The sequence below is a fragment of the Pleuronectes platessa genome, chromosome 4 (assembly GCF_947347685.1).
Source record: "Pleuronectes platessa chromosome 4, fPlePla1.1, whole genome shotgun sequence".
NCBI lineage: Eukaryota > Metazoa > Chordata > Actinopteri > Pleuronectiformes > Pleuronectidae > Pleuronectes > Pleuronectes platessa.
In genome coordinates this window covers 12,476,181-12,495,794 of record NC_070629.1, presented here as the reverse complement: position 1 = coordinate 12,495,794, position 19,614 = coordinate 12,476,181, and the positions used below count along the sequence as shown (strand labels likewise).

The window sequence follows — 19,614 nt, the reverse complement described above, 5'->3', positions numbered from 1 at the left end:
TTAAAATGATTTGTCAGAATGAAGTGTATCATCCAAGCAGTGGACGGGTGGAATGCAGAGAGACACTAGGTGGAGGCACAGAGTCGTGACGTGGAGCCTCGGCCACAGAGGAACATTCTGTTGTTCCATCGCTTTAGTCACTTCATCTGTGGGGGACTCCTCCGGTAAAATGAACTGATGGAGAGAAGGACTACATCACAGCGAGTGCACACATCAAAAGAAGTTTCGTGATGAGTTGGAATGAAGCTCCCCTGGCGGTTTGATACTTGTACAATTAGGAGTTAATATGATGAGTGCACTGATGAAACCAGAGAGGGGGAATCCTACAATGTCAACGTCCACTGACAAGAGCTTTAGAAAGACAAGAGGGAACAAAGCGTCGGGACGACTCAGCTAAAATGAATCCTCTCTGGGGAAGAGTTCCAACATGAGTCACCAGCAGTGCTTTCAATCAACTGTGACACAGACACCACTTTAGTAAGAGCAAGAGTCCTCAGAGAGGTGATCTGTCGTCACTTCAGCATCATCGTGAGCACGCGTTTATGACTGTGTACATTTATGATCGAATGTGAATGTGTAGAATCTTAAGCAGGTAACAAATAACAGGCTGAAACCAGAGGCACCTAAACTTAAGAAAATCTGGATTGGAGAAACCTCCAAAAATGTAGTTTGTAAATCACAGGTTTAGAAACTGTATATATGGAAAAGGATACAGAAAACAAACATATAGAAATAAAAAAGCCTATACAGGCTTTACTTTGGGATACTCCCCCAACCAAACCTAATACAAAAATACCTAAAGCAAACGTAATTATGTATCACTCCTTTCCCTTTTTCATTTTTATATCTAATAAATAATGATACACTTTATTTATATTGTACTTTTCAAAAAACAAGTTGACAAAGTGCTTCACAAACAGAAAAACAGAAAAATTGCACTCACACAGAAAACTATATATGATATATAGGAAAAGGAGAAATCTTTTTTTTTTCCTTTTGGTTAATTACTGTTTTTATTATTTTTCTTGTATCCCTACTTTCAGATGTATCATAATAGCTACTGTTATACTTACAATTTTTTTTTGTTATTCTGGGATGTAGGGACTGTGGTGATTTTCAGTGATCTTTGTAAAGCTTAGTGATAACCATCTTTCTTCCTTTCTATCTCCCTCCTATGGAGAAGTAACTGCGAGGGATCCGACTCAAAGAAATAAAAGCGTCCAAAAAATGTGACTGTGGAGAATCAGGGATTGTGGGTTCAGTTTCCGTCCATCAGAACAAATGCATCACACAATTATACAGAGGAGGTGTCGATTATACACTTGGAATCTCACTGTGAATACATAAAATCAGGCTGCAGGGAAAAATCAGGGAATGCTAGTGAAGCACCGGAGCGCTGTTCTTGCTCTGCTCCGGTCTATACCTGCCTCCTGCAGGGCTGCAGATCAGATTATGGGATTCATTACAGCGATTGCATTTGAAAGATGATATATCTTGATGAAACTTGGTGCATAGGTATTTGCAGCCCATGTAGAGGGACGGGTGAGCACAGACAATAGAGGGATGGGTGAATTAGCTTGTCTGGGCCATCTGTAGTTTATTGCTGCGGCGGCTTTAGCTCCTCTCCTAATGGCATTCGTGCACAGATGGAGTGATTTACGGGTTCACAGACACACCAGTCGCAGATCCAGACAAAGCACAGCACACTGCCCCCCCATGGGAGAGCTGTCGTTCACTTCTACCTCTGAACTTAATGTGCTGAAGGAGGATGTTGGTTTAATGATGTTGACTGTGTGCCCTTCTCTCCCAGAGTCACAAAGGGAGTACATCTGGGTACTACAGAGGGTGTAGCCAAGGGAAAATAAATCAATACGGCTGCTAGAGGTTGTCCTCTTGCCCTTTGATGCATCTGCGTACACAGAGAGACACTGCAGTCTTGAACTCACAGTGAACACGCTCAGTTCGCCCTCTTTTTTGCACTTGCAAACACGGCACAGATCTTTAGGGAGGTCGTGATAAAGATTCTGGGTGCTCCGACAGCGGATGGTGACTTAAAAAGACAGAAAACGCAAGGAGTGTGCGGCCTGAGAGAAGAATGTCTCAGACTGTTACTTAACTTGACATCTCTAAATCTAGAGGATTTTTTAAGAGGCTTGGGGGCCGGTCAGGATTGAGGTCAGCGACCACAAGGTCAGTTAAAACTCCGGTACATTAAGACATCCATCTGGCACTGCTCGGAGGTAACTGTGGGAACGTGGATGGACGAACGAGAAAGTTTGGAGGGGCCGTATATTTAGTGAATCAGCCCCCTCACGAAAAATAATGAAACACCAGCAAAGAGTTTTTTTTTAAATAAGCCCATGAATCCCTTGTAAGGAATCTGTCATACAAATTTATTGTAATGTGACATGGAAGCACACAGCGTCTCAGGAACAGCGTTATATGCAAACTACGGGAGCACCACAGACCAGCACTTTTTGTAACATTTGGTGAAATCATGCAATATATAAAACATTTGTGTACATTTAAAATGGCTCCTCTGTGATATAAACATGTAAACATCCAGGAATATCTTGGTCCTCTTCAGGAAAAAGCGAGTGCTTAAAGGGTCGTTTCCAAAAACTGAGTAGACAGTGGCTTTGCCATTATGATTTAAAAGAAGACATTTTTAGTTCAGTGATAAGCTGTGTGTTGCAGTAGTTTGTCTTTAAGAACGCCTTCCTCTTGAAGAGGAAACATACAGTATAGTGCTTATGATATTTCTTTGGAAGATTTTCTCACATCAAGCAAAAATCACAGAATGATATCAAGGCAGTGACATTAATAATTTAAAATGTCAAAGCAGCAGTTGTGATGTCAACAGGACAAAAAGGATATATGTTCTCTTCTGTGACCTTGAAAGAGGAGTCGTTACTAATGGATGAAGGATTACAGCGGTTACACAGACTCTCCTTTTTCTGACAAGGACAGTTGGTGGATTTTAATGGTGGGAAGGTTTCCTGCAGGGGGCGGCTGGGCACAGTCTGACTCCTGCGGTGGGGTCCCGCTGCTGAGGATGCAGCAGCAGGTTCGGTGGAAGCTTTTGCTGCAGAGTTTGGCCACTTTAGCCCTTCCTGCCGTGGCCGGTCCCGAGCCACTCGTGGAGCCTCCAGGAAAGGCCCTCCAGTCCCTGCTGTCCTTGGAGGAAGGGGTCCTGGACAAGGCCATGGAAGAGGAGGGGCTGAGCTGACAGGGAGCCACCCTGCTGTCCGGGCCCAGCGTGAGGGGCTTGCTGTGACCTTGTGGTTGACTCTGACCTGCACCCTGATGTTGATGCTGTGGTCTCGGAGTCCTTCTCAAACAGCGACCTCCAAGTAAACTCTGGAAAGCTTTCTTATACTCCTGGTTGGAGCACGGGTAGATGATGGGGTTGATGCAGCTGTTGAAGTAACCGAGCCAGAAGGTGATCTTGAACACTGTGTCAGAAGGTCTGTATGCAGGGAATATGGAGCCTGAAGGAACATCAGATACACAAGTCAGATACGACTGAAACATGAAATGGGATGTCAGAAATTAAGGGTCTGAAGATAAAGTGCAACAGATTTAGGCCAAATGTTAACATGCTGGCATGGTGAGCCCTTCTTCAGACATAATGAAACAACAGAAAAAATATAACATGCCTCCATATTGCTAGTGTGGTGTCATCCAAGTGTCCGCAGGCTAAACATTTAATTTGGGTTGAAACTGCGTCATTTACAGTTTAAGTTTTTAGCCTAAATGCCGTGATATCTTCCGACGAGGTGCATTCAGGCCACTTCTGGTGAACTTCTAGGCCTAAAACAGGGTGGAAATGACCTCATTTTGAGTTGAATATGAATGTCTGGGCTGGCAGACACTTGGCTGACACCACACAAACAGTATGGAGGCAGGTTAGGTTTCTTTCTGTTGTTTTATTAAGTTTGAAGACATGTATCACTAATATCAGTGCTAGACTGTTTGGCCCTGAGACTCCAAAAGGGTTTTGTGGACTCAAACACTTCACTATACTCGACAATCGTGATCTGGTGAATTTAAATGTGGTTCTATAAGGAGGCTGTACTCAGAGGTGTGAGTACTTTACTATAGAATAAGGCAAGACAAAAACGCTGATGTTCCGGTGGTGCTGTTGATGGATCCCTAAAGACACCAGGATTCAACCTCTGGGGGCCATGAGCACACAAAAAAACAGACAATCCAACAGCTATTTTAGATATTTAAGTCTGAATTAAAACAATAAAGTGATGAACTGATCGAACAGTTTGAGTTCATCCGATTCCTTTTTTGATTATCTGCTCAATATGAATAAACGCAAAATCTGCAGCTACAGAGAGAAACATGTCACTCATCTCATTAACATTCACTTAAGACCATTGATCTTTAATTGATTTATCCAGTTCCCACTAACCAAAGCTCCCTGCTTGCCTCCAAGGTTGAAAGTATTGTTAAAATTGGCTCCATAAATTGTGCTGCTTTTGATTAGAGGAAGCGTCCACAGAGTGTGAGCTGGATCCTTGATGAAGAAGCAGAGAAAATGGCTTGACGGGCACATTACATGCAGGCCTGTTGTGACTCTTCACATATCCTGTGGCTGCCAGTGAAACATTAAAATAATTAAATGGCTGCAATATATCTATGAATCTATCTATCTTAGCTTGTCTGTCATCTATCTTCGGAGGTAGGATGGGAGAGATTCTTGTCTCGTGAAATCCTTTATTGGACGAGCTGCTGGAGACATTCAAACGTGGGCTTTTGAAAAATGAGACCATGATATAGAGATGGATAGATAGACGAGGTGCAGGAGTTTGAGAGAAAATGATTTTGTGCCTGACTGTGCCGCTCATTTGTTTCATTCCCAAGCGGTGCCAAAAAACTGCAGGTAGCCTTGACACATTCACTTTTGAGCCAAAAAAGAAAGCTATTGCATCTGTTGGATGAATGTGATTATTGTCCACAGTCGATAAAGCACTGTCACGTAGAAACTGTGTAACTTCCGTTTTGCAATGCTACCTCTAAATAAAACCACATATAACTTCAGGTTGGGAACGTTACATGACCATTCTTGAACCATGTCGAAGTCTGTTGGATCTGTTTGATTGTAGGTCTTTTGATCAAACAGCAACAAAATGATACATTCATGGGAGAGGAACTAGTGGGAAAAACCTGTCTGTTGCCACTTTCAAACATCTTAATGCTAATTTCATTTTAAAGCATCATAATTTGGTTTTTGGTAAGTTCTGTCAGGTAGAACAATCTGGAAACTCTACACTTTGCTTGTTGACTCATCCTGCAGCCTTATTTTACAAGGGGAAAGCTGAAAGAGTGAACCAGAATGTCAGGGACATTTGGTTGAGGGACATAAAACCAACCAGTGATCTGATCATAGCAGAACTGGTGGTTTAACTGGCCACCCTTGTGTTGTGGAGTACAAGTGTATACAAAGTTGTGTCAGTATATCGTTGCTAGTTGTGGTCAGGGGCACAGTGCTGAAAGAAAAAAACTGGTACCAAGTTCATATTCATTTATTAACTCCCTGTCTGTTTGTTTGTTTATTTGTTAGCAGGATTACGCAACAAATACATAACCTATTTTGACAAAACGTGGTAGAGGGGTGGGGTCAAGGCCTGTGAAGAACAAATACAATTTTGATGTAGATGCAGGATTAAGGGCCAGATCCAAGCTTTATTAAAATAGCTAAAATCATCTAGGGTTATCAGAGGTTTTGCTCTGTTTCTGGGTACTTCCTATACCTTTATTTGATAGTGATGCAAAAGAGAGGACAGGAACAAATACACAGTTCAGGGATATGGTCAGTGTTCTAAAATCTTACGGCATAAGGGCAGTCAAACGTTTGTGTAATAGCTTCATGTTTTATTATAGTCTCTGAGAAGAGCTACTAAAATGTCAACCAGACTTTATAAGATGTTTTTAAATGATCAATTTCCAATGATTTGTTTTTCTCTAATGGCAAAGTACCGTGTACTCCAATAAACCGAACAAGAAAATCGTGAGTTATCTGGTGCTATACATGTCAAACCCCTGATTCACTGCTAAACCTGTCATTGTCCGCAGACATACGAGGCAGCGGTATGCAGCCCGACACCAGCATTGGTGAGGGAGCATTGGTAAGCTGAGGCTTTTCGTCATTTCTCCACTCAGGAAAGAACTCGGCCGAATGGTAGCGGCTATATTTACAAGCATGAGAGCATGGAATAAATAAATACCCAGAGGGATTTTTGATGTTTTACCCCTAGCTCATATGTACTTGGTTCAGATTTCCTTCTCTCATTCCCTTCCACATTGACACCAACGTATAAATCACATGTGTGGTTGGCAAGCTGTGTCATCCCCCCCCCCCCCCCCCCAGCTTGTCTCTATCAGGCTGGGTAGTGTTCTTGAGGGGAACATCATGGTCCAACAGCAGTGTGATGTGTTTGCTCTGTCATCCCATGACAGACATTGAAGTGAGTCACCGACGGAGGAGAGAGGGGAAGGGTCAGAGTAACGGCTTGATGCTTTGTTCAAGGGTCTTAGTTTAAAAATATATACGGGTCTGAAATCCTGTGGTCATGTTTACAGACAGGGGAGCACTGGAGCCCGTCACGGATCTGAACGATTCATTGAGCCTATTTATAGGACGTCTACCTGGATGAGTCAAAGCGTTTACTACGCGGCTCGAGAGGCCACTCAACGGCCAACCATCCAGTCTCTGAATGGTAGCAGCTTCAGTGTGCTGCCACAGAACAGCCATTCAATTAAATTAGCCAGCACTTAAAAAACCTGTCAGCAGCATACGTTGATGACAAGATCAGAAGAAATTAATTAATGCAAAACTTAAAAAGCTTTCTGATTTATATATGTGTAAGTGCATTTATGAACGTGCTGTTAATTTGTGAAATTTTACAATTTACGAAATTTGTATTTTTAGCCAAGAGATATATTAGGCTTGACACAGGGGACAGTTTGCTTAACTGAGCTAGCTTATAGACTGTGGGTGGAACAACTCACTTTGATCTGTCTCTACTGTTTTCTACCTGTATTGTGTCTTTTTAGTTTGGCCCATGTCCCATTCACTATTATGTAGGGGGCGTGGGTTTATGTCCTATACTGCAGCCAGCCACCAGGGGGCATTTGGCTTCATTTTTTGGGAACTGCCATGTCGTCCATCCTTCTATATGGTCTATGATTTTCAGTCTTGGGGCCAAGCTAAGATAACCAACCCTTCATAATTATCAGACGTGTGGTATCTATCCCGTGATCTATCTCAAATCAAATACAGAACCATTTCCATACCACTGTAAACACATGACATACAGAGTAGGTTTATTCAAATGATATTCATATGAGTCGTGTGCTTTCATGTGTTTCACTATTGTGTTCTGACAAATGCTACAGATTTCTTGAACACCATATTGCTCAATCAAGAATCACATATAATATAAACATGGTGATACTCACCTATGGGTAGCACCAGGAAAAAGGGCATCCAGCATAGCACGAAGCAGCCCACCACGATGCCCAAGGTCTTTGCAGCTTTCTTCTCACGTGAGAACTTGAGCAGTCGCAGTGCAAAGTGAGTGCGGTTGCGAAGGGCCTCGTCCTCTGACACAGTCGTGTTGCCTCTGTGTATCCTGAGTATCACCCGCTCCGAATGGGACTTCTCAGTCTTGTGGCCCTCCCTCAGGCCCTGGCTCTCTCTGCGAGCGACCACATAGACCCGACAGTACATGGCCAGTATGATGGTGAGCGGGAGGTAGAAGGAGCCCACGGCAGAGAAGATGGCGTAGGCAGGCTCCTCTGTGATCTTGCAGACGGACTCGTCCTCCGGAGCAGGCTCTTTCCAGCCAAACAAAGGTCCGATAGATATGATGATAGAAAGCACCCACAGCAGCATCACCGCCAGCAGAGCCCTGCGTTTTGTCATGATGGCTGGATAACGCAGAGGATAACTGACTCCAATGTAGCGGTCCACAGAGATCACACAGAGGCTCATGATGGAGGCCGTGCAGCAGAGCACATCCACAGCTGCCCACACATTACAGAAGACCCGTCCAAAAACCCAACGATCCAGGATCTCAAAAAGGGCAGAGAAGGGGAGTACAGTGGAGCTCAGCAGCAAATCGGCCACGGCCAGATTAACTATAAAATAATGTGTGACTGTCCGCAGGTGTCGGTGACAAACTACTGAGAGGATTACCAGGATGTTTCCCACAATTCCAAACACAATGAAGCCACCAAGGATCAAGCCCAAAGTCACAGCCTTGACAATGTTGAGCTCGGGGACGAAAACTTCACTGCAGTTGGAGCAGTTCTGTGTCAGAGGAGCTGGGGTCATGATGTCCATGACAGGAACCATCTGCTCCAATTCTACAATGATGCTTGACACTGGTCTGTGCAGCAAAGGTAGGCCGATACACACCTAGCTCAGGTCACCACAGCAGAGAGGGGACATCAGGGAATTCTCATAAAAGCCATTAAAGTATTGCTCACATTAAGTCAGTTTTGTAAAAACTAAATTTGAAAAATGCTGCCTCTGGCAAATGATCCATTACATTAGAGATGCATCAAGAAAAATAAAGCTACAGGATACATGCAAAAACACTGAGAAAGAAGTATAATATATGCAGACAAAACCTAGAAGGCTGAAATCAGTGAATCCATCTAGAAAATGTTTTAATGTATTATGCAGCTGCTCTGAAAGTTGTACGATGGGATAGATTGTTGGATTCACATCTGGACAAACCCTTGCCTGATCTCCGAACCAAAAACTGCAACTCGGCACAAAATTTGAGTTATTGTTCTCAAAACTTGGAGCGAGAAACTGCTTTTCTGGGTTGGATGGTTGTTGACCAGTCGGCAGCTTCCTCCTGTCGAGCGCAGGGGGGCCTTTTCACCGTGGACACAGCAAGATGGATACAGCAACAAAGTCCAGTGCCTTCGAAAAGAGAGACAAAATAATCTGCTTTAAAATAATTGGCTCATCCATCTCATACATGAAAACACAACGGCATTAATCCTTATAAGTGTTTTTTCTTTTCCATCTTTGATGGACTCAGACCCATCGAGACTGTGGGTAAAAGACAACGACTGAGTCACAGTTGCTGTCAGATCAATGTGACCGCATGCAGCCTCATCCTGTTTATTGACTGAACACAATGTGATGTTTAGGAATAAGGAAACTGATAGCGGGACTGACCAGTTGCCTGTTTCACTGAATTGTCCGAGAAACGTAGGACAACTTAGACTCTACATGGCATCGAGCCAAATCAGAATAGCTGGAGAAAAAGTCAACAGTGTAAAATGTGGTGCGAATAAGATCTTCAATTGACCTTCACCAAGATGAGTCTAACCTCACGTAATCTCTCTTTAGACAAAAAAATATCCCACTACAGCCTCAATGCAGCTGGAGGTAGAAATATACACAGTTCAATTTGACATGACTTAATACTGCAGAAAGGGGACAAAGACTAGCTAGATTAACAAAATCTGCCGACCAATGGCCGAAACATAGGGTGTAGTTTATGTCTTAAATTAATTTTTTTTACATACTAATCAAAGAAGACAATAGTCAACGCATTTCCACTTCCTCCCATTATCCAGAAATACAGCTAAAATAAGCCAGATACAAAAGCTGCTTTCTCCCATTTGGAGTCGGAGCGATCAGGGGAGGTTGAACGCAGAGAGGTTCAGATCCGCCCACTCAACCAATCATGAGTCAGTCTTGACATTTTATCTCATTTTAATCGCATTCTTTTTTCCAAACTTTTGTTTTTTTACTTTGTAGATTGGACATGAGAGTAGGATCAACAGTCTCATCATCTCTGACAGGGAATGTGAATATTTCCCAAAAAGTCGAGCTGCACCATTAACATATGTCAAGCCGGGTTAATGGGCTCCTATACAGGGCCGGGTCTAGGCAGGGGCAAGAGGGGGCCTGGCCCCCTCAAATAAATGTTGTGCCCCCTCAAACTAAATAGGGTTAGGGTTAGGGTTAGGCACAATGCCCCCTCAAGATTTGTGGCTGCCCCCTCATACATGCCTGTCTAGACCCGGCCCTGCAGTGTGTTTATATATAAGATCAGCCAAATGAGAGACTGAGTTGCTCAGTTGAATTTCTAAGTGATGCCATTGAGCACCGCCATTGCCGTCATTTTGGCCTGAATTTATCCTTCCGACTCTGATGCATTGAATTGATTTCATTTCGAATGCTTCTTCCTTTGACTTCAAAACAATGTCTTCGTGCCACGCAAACTCCTTCACTTCGACAGATGTGGAATAAATCCTGTCTGTGCAGATTACTGGCATTTGTAATGTGGATGTTGTTTAACTGAATGTAGATTAGATGGGACTAGTAAAAGTAGTGCGTCCATGTTGATGGTTTTGGGGATTTTGCTAAGCTGCTTTATTTATTAAAAGTTCATCTGAGTTGCCCTCTTTTCTTCTTTTACCTCTCTTCTATCCATCTATATACAAAAACAATGTAAAAGACTATGTAAAGACGTCGGCGTGTGCAGAGGCATTATGCAGTCCCCTCCCGTCTTTAGCCCCTTCCCCCCCCTCCATTGTTTCACACTGTTAACCAATTGGTGACCTTTTCCTCTGCGGCCCACAAACCCCTGCTCCACGCTGGATGTACAGCTGTTTAACATTTCGGTTGTGAGCGTTATGTGTCTGAGCTGGCAAGGCGTGACAGAGCCTGCATGCAGCAGCCATCGTAAAGCAGCACCTGAGAGCTTCTTCCACCCCCACAAGTAGAGGACAGGGGTGGGGGGCTGATGCCTCTAAGTTAATTATGAAAGTAAGAGTTACATATTTATCCACAGGAGCATTACAGGAACTCATTACATCATCATTACTTTGCACTGTTGAAAAGATAAGGTTACCTGCAGTGCCTGTAGGATGAAGATATGATACTTGTGGCTCCTCTGTGACTCAATTACATTAGAGTCTGGGAGTTGGAATTGAATTGCTTATTAATCATCATGTTTATCCTCTTGTCTGTTTCATCAAAAAAAAAAAGACCCATTGATTTCACTAAACTGCAGTATGAGCTTGAGGATTATGGGATTTCAGCTTGGATGGATATAGATCCAGGTGGCACACTGGTCCTTCTCCAGCACCGATCTGTTTAATATGCATACAGAGTATCACACATCTACAGTGGGGGTTGCCCAGAGAGAGGACAGACGTACAGAAGGGCAGCGGGGAGCAGGAGCGTAGTTTGCTCACTGGCATGAACACTATCGATCTTCGCTTACTTTTAAATTCGCTATTAATTAGATGTCCTCAACTACAGAATAGTCAATCCATCAATGAAATTGTATTTGTATAGCCCATATTCACAAATCACAATTTGTCTCATAGGGCTTAATAATCTGCGTAGACAGGGTTGCGTGGTCTTGGCTGTTCTCCAGGCAGACAGTGAACAGTGTGTGGATGTGCAGCTGCAGCTGAGGGTGTCCACATTGATGTGGAGGGCAGCCTCTCTGTGTCGGCAATTTTGTAATTGGTCAGGAAAAAACATCCATTGTGGCTTAGATGTAATCTCAGCCTCTTCTCTGGTGTGTTGGGGTAACTCTCAGCTGCACAACTCCAGGCTCCCGGACAGAAAGGGACACCCACCTTAGTTACCACTTGTTAAGCTCAATTGTGACCTCATAGTGCATTTTCTCTGTTTAGGTTCATATATCATGATTTTGGGGATTAATAAACCACGGAGAGATTTTGAAGCAACAGGAAAAGCTTAGTATAAAAACATCTATTTATAGATCAGTGCAGTCCAGTGTTAGAATTTTACAGGCAACTCCAGGTTGGACAATTCTTGATGTTTTTAGTTTATAACCCAAAGATAGATCTGAAATATAAATTAAATCAACATCATTCTTCATTGGAAGAGGCTTAAATTCTAAAAAAAAAAATCCTTCGAGCCTCTCCACTGGACGCACAGCATAGGAAGTATAAAGAGAGGGGGAAAAAACATTCAAAATCCACTTCGTAAAAGCCTCACTTCAAGGTGTGAAATCAAAAAGATGTTCCCCCACTTACCCAACTTTCAGCTCGATCCTCACAGAGCGACAGCCGCTCTCCGGAGACGCACATGGAGCCGTGGCCGCTGACGCGCACCGGGGGGACAGTGCGGTTCTGCCGAGGGGACGAGCCCAGCGCGCTCCTCTCCATCACGGACACATCCCGCAGGTGCTCCCGAGTCTCCTCCTCGTGTGTAGAGCGCGGAGCAGCAAATGACTCACTGGTTCCTCCTCCGCCACCTTCACTCCTCCTTTACCCCCACCACACCACCCTCACATCACCCCACTGCTCACTCCAGCATCAGACCCCTCCCGTGCGTCATCACGACCCGTCACTGTCTAGCCCTAAAGGACTTCTCCTTTCTGAGGTGTTTCCTTAACGAGCGTCACTTGTCAAACTGCGAGCTGATGTTTATTCTCTTGTTTCAGGACAGTCGCTCCTTCACTCAGTATACCTGATGATGGCAGCTGATCCATCCAGAATAATTTATTTCAATGGTTTTCTTAGTTTACTTACTGAAGTGAAGGTAATAATAAGAGTTTTGTAATGTAAGTGAAATTTACATTGTCAAGTGTATAATGGTTACCAATGAAATGCTGTGTAAAATTATTTTATTTTACAGCCCACATACCCAGTTATTGTTTTATGATCTGATGCTATAACGGGACCTATAAAGTCAATGGCTGTGTTTTATCATAATCTAAATAAAGATACGGATCATACAATTTTAGTTATAAAAGTAAAGCTCCCTTCCAAAGCACACACTTTGTCCTCCAACAGCAGCAATACTGTTTACTACAGTAGTATGAGAAAGATTAACCGTAGCTCTATTTTTACAGTTAAATACCACAAAATACCCAGCAAAAGTACCATAAAACTAACATATTTGGAGTTAGTTACCCTAATTTGCATGGCATTGTGGGTAAAGTGCTTGATGCAATACGTGACATAAAGTCAGTTAATGTATTTTTGGAAATTGAGTTAACAAAGGCTACTGGCTAAGAAATTGACATTTAGTGCTCTATACAAAATCTATTTTCTCAACATATTTTACCCAACCTAAACATCATCATGCTATCATGTTCAAAGCTCTGACTGTAAAAATCGACTATAAATAAACTCCAAAAAATTCAAACAAAGTGTCTTGATCGCCACCTAGTCTCTGGCTGCAGTATAGGTCATAAATTCCATCTCTTCCATGTTAATGGATGGGACATGCACCAATCTAGAAACTGAAAGTACAGTTTCTTAAGATGGTTTCTGTGATTTTAGGTAGTTCTTCTCACTCTCTATACGTTCAAGTGTTAATGTTTATGGTAAATTTGGTTTTAAGTAGTTATTTGATGATTTAAGAAAAGGGGGAGATGTCATGATTGACATCTGAGACCAACTTGTATTTGGTCACATGATTAAATGTAATGATTTTTGTGTTCGTTAGAAGAAAAGGGTAATGATTAAATACTGACTGGAAAATTTTAAATATCTTAATTTACAGCCCATGAATCATTATATCATATTATCTGATGCTTAAGCACATAAAGGCCAATCCCCTTTTTATCACAATCTAAAAAACATACAGATGACTATCATATAGTTTTATCAGTAAACCCCCCTCAAAAGCTTACTCTTATAATTAGTTCCCCAGAAAAAGCAAAAATGTATACTGCCAGAAAGAGATTAAAAAATCTTTGAATCAAAGCTTTTTGTGTATTGTATTTTTATATAGTATCAAAGTATCAGATCAACTGTAAATAACATTATTGCCTCAATCCCACTATAACTGTAGCCTGTAATTAATTATACTTACCTTCCTTCTCTATGGGTAGTGGTGCCCAGTGATACTTAATAATTGATCCTGAATAATTACATTGTCTTTGCTGTGGGCAGTAATTGAGACTATTTCATCCTGATCATATCAACAGATCTAAGAAATGAATGCACATTTAAACACAGGCCTCCGCTTTGACATGAAAGATTATTATTCTTTGAGAATAAAGTCATTATGAGAATATAAACACAGCATATGCATTATATAGTTGTAAGACTCTGGTCTGTGTTTCGTAAAACTGAGTCAATACACATTTGTCAACGACTGAGGCGCAGTCAATTGCAATTAATCTGGCTTCGCAGTTTCATCTGGGACTTTGTCATTAAATGATTGTGCCAGTACATTTTTTAAATACCTATTTTCAATTAAGCTTTCACGGACAAATGAAGCAGAAACAAGCACACGAAAACACCCAAGAAAGACACACACATCGATTTTCTTGGGCTGATTACTTTCTTCCTCTCGATTCATTCGGTTGGTGTGTATTGTCTTTTTTGTTTGGTAAATACAGTATTGAGAGTTTCATCAGTAGTTGTTGCTGTGTCACAGTGAGAGATGGTAAGAACATCCATAGAGTTTACATCTGACTTTTAAAAAGACATGGCCATGTCAAGAGGCAAAACAAAATAACCTCTGAACTAACTTTAAAAGTGCCTCCACATCAGCAAAAGGAAAAAACATGCTTTAGTTGGTGCATAGCAAATTCATTATTTTATGGAAGACAATATTACAGATGGAGTGATTACGTATAACTGCCTTGCACTGTCTCAGACAGACCACTTTCAAAACAAGCACTTATCGCAACAACAGATTAATTGTTGTGTAATTATGAATGCAATAAAAACGAGTCAGTCAAACGATATTAAACACGAGATGAAAAAAACAAGCAAAATAATTAAGTAGTCAAATGATACTCATGTGGCTCTCCTGTGCTTATTGATTTCTGTGTCTTTGCATCTCGTTAGACTCTATCCTGCTATGTAAGACCTGTTGGAAAAGCAATTACCTGTATGAGTTGTCCATGCAGTGCAGCAGGCTGCTGCTGAGTCTGACAGAGACTGAAATCAATTCCTCTGCACCTGAGGAAACATTTCCCAATCATGGAGGCAACAGACCTGAGCCAAGCATAACCGATAATGTTTGCATTTACAGTTAGATGAATCTCTTGTGGTCATGACTTTGACCAAATTCCCTTCAAAACGGGAAACACACACAGATTACTCTCGTGCAGACAGCTGTTGTGACTTTATCTACAGCTTTAGATCAAAACTGATGCAAAAAGCTCAACATGTCGCAGGCATCATATACTTGAAGCCACTGTGGTTGGTGTTTTTTCCATAAACTGAGTTGACATTGAGAAATAAAGGTGAGAGGATTCGTGGCACTGCGCTGAAGCTCCTCTTGTGGAGTGTCCTGCGGCCGCCAGCTGTCCGCCCACACGTCACCCAGCTCGAGCCCTGCACCTGAAATCCAGATTAAAGAGGAAAATGATCACTCGCCTGCCACACACAGATTTACAAGAAATATGACTGCATCCATTTTTATGACGTATAGCACCTGCAATGGTATGAGCAAAGCATTACACATCACTTCATCGTTTCTGCCTGGTATCAACGTCACACCGTTGTGCTCCTCGTGTCGTAATCCAGGTGAGAATGTTCTGGGAATCAATCCAAACTGACAAATGCTTCTCTCCTCAGTCAGATACACGAATCCAATATTGTTATAGATTCACAAATGCCAGAGTTTTTGTTTAATGAAGCAAGAAGTCAGTCATTAAAAAGTGATTGTGTTACATTAGCGTGAAGTACTTGCTGTATTACTGGGCAGATGGAGTATGTCTCTAACACATTAGAAGGATTTCAGTGTCATGTTTTCTATTCTCCTACAATAAACCATAAAGCTTAAAAGTCTACAGCCATCGTTGTCGATGGGAGGCTGCACCCTGAGCAGATCCTCATCATGCTAATATGTCAACAGTGGCAATGCTAACGTGCTTATGTTTGATGGGTATAATCACAGACTGTGTATAAAGATTTATGACGCGTCTCCACTTCCTCCCAGTATCCAGAAATCAAACTAAATAAACACTGGGACATACACCAGTGTGATAACGACGAACTGAAATGACAGAAACCATCTCCGAGAAAAATATATTTCACATGTAGCGCTAGATGAGAAATCAGATGATCAAATTATATGGCAATGCCACCTAAAAATGTCAAGAGCTTTCCCGCCTCATGGTGGCGCTACAGGAAAAGTAAACCAAACCTCTTGGGATTCATCATCTGTGAACCATGAATGTCTGTATTAAAATGGGAGTCACTTTGTTTTTCCATATCTTTCCCTGCCACGTGATCCTTCTGGCCTAGAGGAGGCAGTATCAGATGAAAAGTCAGAGGATTACAAAAGTCAGTGCAATCATTGTTGAATTGTTTCCGTCCAGACCAAAGTAGTGGACCGATTGACCCACTCTGCCTTCCTCTGAGCCGTGGCTCTAGCATGACTATTAATAACAACACAGAGAAACCTCTAGCTGTACCAAGCCCACATTCCACCCACATGTATTACTGTTCATCGAATGTTCAATATATGAGCAAAACACAAAATCACAAAGCAACGCAAACATTAATTTTTTCCCCGTGTGTTGCTCGTCAGGCTCTAAATATTAGAATCATGTTTGTGTCTGCGAGATTATTTTCGAATTGGAAAAGCTTGTCGTTCAGCAGCAGCTGTGCACCACTCACATGCCACATGCGACCATTCCAGGCGATAGTGCATGATGTTCGAGAGGGATAATCACTCTGCCCTTTATTGGGCTCCAGATCTGGTGCTATCTGCATTTTCTGTGATGAAGACAGACCTAATTATCTCGGCAGACGGAACTCCACTCTGAGCCGGGCTCTAATCATTGCCTAAATGCTGCCCTCTTACCGTTCAGCGTGGCACTGAGGGGTTATGAGGGAGTGACTGCTGCTGTCTTCTTACAACACAGACTCACAAACACACAGACACACACACATCTCGAGGGCTCAGTGGGCTCAGCTGCTCTGATGCTCTTCTTAACAGGCATTATGGTCTAGTGGCAGGGATTACCTAACAAGGCAACACACTCTGCCCCCCCTCATACCAGGGACATCTTGCCGATCATCTGATTAATTAATCACAACTCCAGATGTCACTTGAGCCGCATTATTGTTTGTACTGTGTAGAACATTGCACCAATATTTAAAAGGGAAATCCAATTGAAATCCTTAAATCCACAACTTACACAACAACACAATGCATGAGGCCATGTGGTACTTCCAGATAGATTACTCCATCAGTAGCGTCCTTCCAAGCCCATTTACTTTGATTCGTGAATGTGAAAGAATTGCAGATTATCCTGTTTTGAAGATGTTTCAAGGTCAGATAAATTAAAAGCCATATTTTCTGAATTCAGACTGAGGGAGGGGAAGCAGCTTGATTGTGGATATTGAACGATTAGGCGTCCAAATACGTACCAGTGATGCAACCCGGGTGTCAGCTTAACACAAAAAGGTATCTGCAAGGAAATTGGAATAAAAGAAATGATAAAAGGGTCAATTTAAACTCTATTATCGTCCGTGACAGGCACAGTGAATCTGCCATCATGCACATGCAAAAATGTTTCACAGTCAATTATGTCAGGGGGCAAAGTTGGCTTCTGGGATGAGTTTCTTCTGGAACAATAAGGACAAGAGGAGCTATTGTACGGGGGAGCTAAATTCACTCCACATCGGTGCACAGCTGCATTACTCGTGCACTTGAAAGCATGCAGCCTTTAAAAGAATCACCACTTTAATTCCCCTAAAAAATAGAAAAAACTGCATCCAGAATAGATTTATAAAGATTTTCTCTGTAGAACCTGGGATAGATTTGAAACTATGCAAATGAAAATTGAGCGGAGAGAGAAAAGAGTGCAGCGCAGTGCACAGTGACTCACACACAGGGAGAAACACCAGGAAAATTAATGATTTCAGGCTTTAGATCCCCCCCGAGAGCAACACATGGCCTTAAACTACAGCAGTGCACCTTGCAGTCAAGGTCAGTAAGCGTTCTAACGGACACTCGAGACTTGTTCTCTGCCAACAAGTTCTTTAGAAGCAAAAAGAGGGTATTATTGATGCTGCTGGCACATCTAATAAGAATATGCATTTACTTTATTGTGACTGCCCATGAAAATAGCAGTGTATTTATTGATGATTCACAACCTGTGGACATTTACCCTTGAATATAGAGTGTATGTCTCGGCCAAGAAGCTCAAATCACAACAATGCACTGTTGTGTGGCTTCAGGGCTCGGCAGCGATCTGAGTTCTGCCAATACGAGAGTCTATATTTGTCTACATGACAGTCCAATTTACCACAAACCAGCAGGGGAAAGTGAGAAACACAATTTGAAAAAAGAGACTATACCTCCCACAACAGCTTTAATTATTCATTTCAGGGGAATTGTTAGCAAATGTTATTTTTGTGTGGTCTATCAATTTCATGGTCAGTTGTTCACGGGGCAGATTATTGCCGTGTATGAACAGAGAGATGACAGTACATGGCAGAGATAACTCACTGTACACAAACAATCGAGGCCTCGTAACAAAGTTTAATCTTTTGTTGTTTTAACGGGTAAAGCCACCAATTCCAGAAAACTTGGTATATTCAAACAATAGAGGCCACTTCTTCAAAGTGTTATTCTATTATTATTATTGAATGCAGTCTGATAATGGATAACAAAGAAGCGTATTAATGAAAAGATAAATAGCTGATTTGGTAAAGTATTTTGATATAAAGGTGTATGATTTTCATCAAGTGGACTTGGTGTCTGAATACTCACAGTTTCTGTTTAAAGAAATGTCCCTGCACAAGTCGTGAAAAAAAAATGTGTGAAATTTCAGACTGAATCTCTGTGGCTAAAAACAACCTTTGCAGGAAAACAGTGTGTGTGTTTGTGTGCTCGTTTTAGTTACTTCTTTTGGACCTTCACCAGCTTAAACACCTGGACCAGAAGATCTCATGGGAACCAAGGCCTGGTCCTATTGAGGCAAAACATCATGTCTGAGCTCCTGGTTAAGGTCAGGGGTCAGATTGGGGATTGGTTTAAGGTCAGGGTTAGGCATGGATTGGTTGTGGTTAAGGTTCAGGATAAGATGTTTGTCAGGCTGATGAATGGAAGTCAATGTAAAGTCCTTAAAAGGACAGATGTGCAGACTATACGTTATATGTGAAATATCGGATTGAATCGCTGTGGCTAAAAACAACCTTTGCGGGAAGACTGTGTGTGTATGTGTGTCTGTGTATATGTGTCTGTGTGTATCTGTGTATGTGTATATGTGTGTGTGTGTGGGGCCCTCTTCTGTTTCATGAAATCGTATCAAACATCTGCAGGCTGGGCAGAAACTCAATCCAGTGAGAACACAGTGTGATTGTGAAGCTGAGGAAATGAACATCCACAGTGAGATGACACCAGAGTGACATCTGCTGCTTACTCTGACCCACTGGTCATTTAATAATACCCGACTGCGCCCTCTTGTGGCCGACGTGGAGCCGTGCAAATCAGCACAAGGAAATAAATCCAGTCGGTGCGTCGGTGAAATATATTTGATCCATTCTTATTTATAAGACATATTTAAAGTAATTTAAAGCAAATTACATAGAGAACATTCAGAATATAACAATGGATAAACACTGAAGTGAGATTTCCATTTCCGGCGTCGCACGCTGCTTTGT

At 42.1% G+C, this 19,614-nt stretch overlaps 1 protein-coding gene across 1 annotated transcript; it reads right to left on the bottom strand.

Moving 5' to 3' along the window:
• Positions 1-2,937: 2,937 nt before the first annotated feature.
• adra1aa (adrenoceptor alpha 1Aa) lies at positions 2,938-8,374 on the bottom strand. Its single transcript, XM_053421379.1, has 2 exons — positions 7,474-8,374; positions 2,938-3,491 (listed from the first exon to the last, which is right to left on the bottom strand). The coding sequence occupies exons 1-2, from the start codon at positions 8,369-8,371 to the stop codon at positions 2,938-2,940; spliced, it is 1,452 nt and encodes a 483-aa protein (XP_053277354.1). The 5' UTR covers positions 8,372-8,374.
• Between the last annotated feature and the right edge of the window lie 11,240 nt (positions 8,375-19,614).

Excerpts from the sequence above, each read along its gene's own strand:
- adra1aa (XM_053421379.1), bottom strand. The coding sequence starts at position 8,371 with ATGGTTCCTGTCATGGACATCATGACCCCAGCTCCTCTGACACAGAAC. Across the intron at positions 3,492-7,473 it reads TTTCCTGGTGCTACCCATAG|GCTCCATATTCCCTGCATAC; the intron begins GTGAGTATCACC and ends ATGTTCCTTCAG.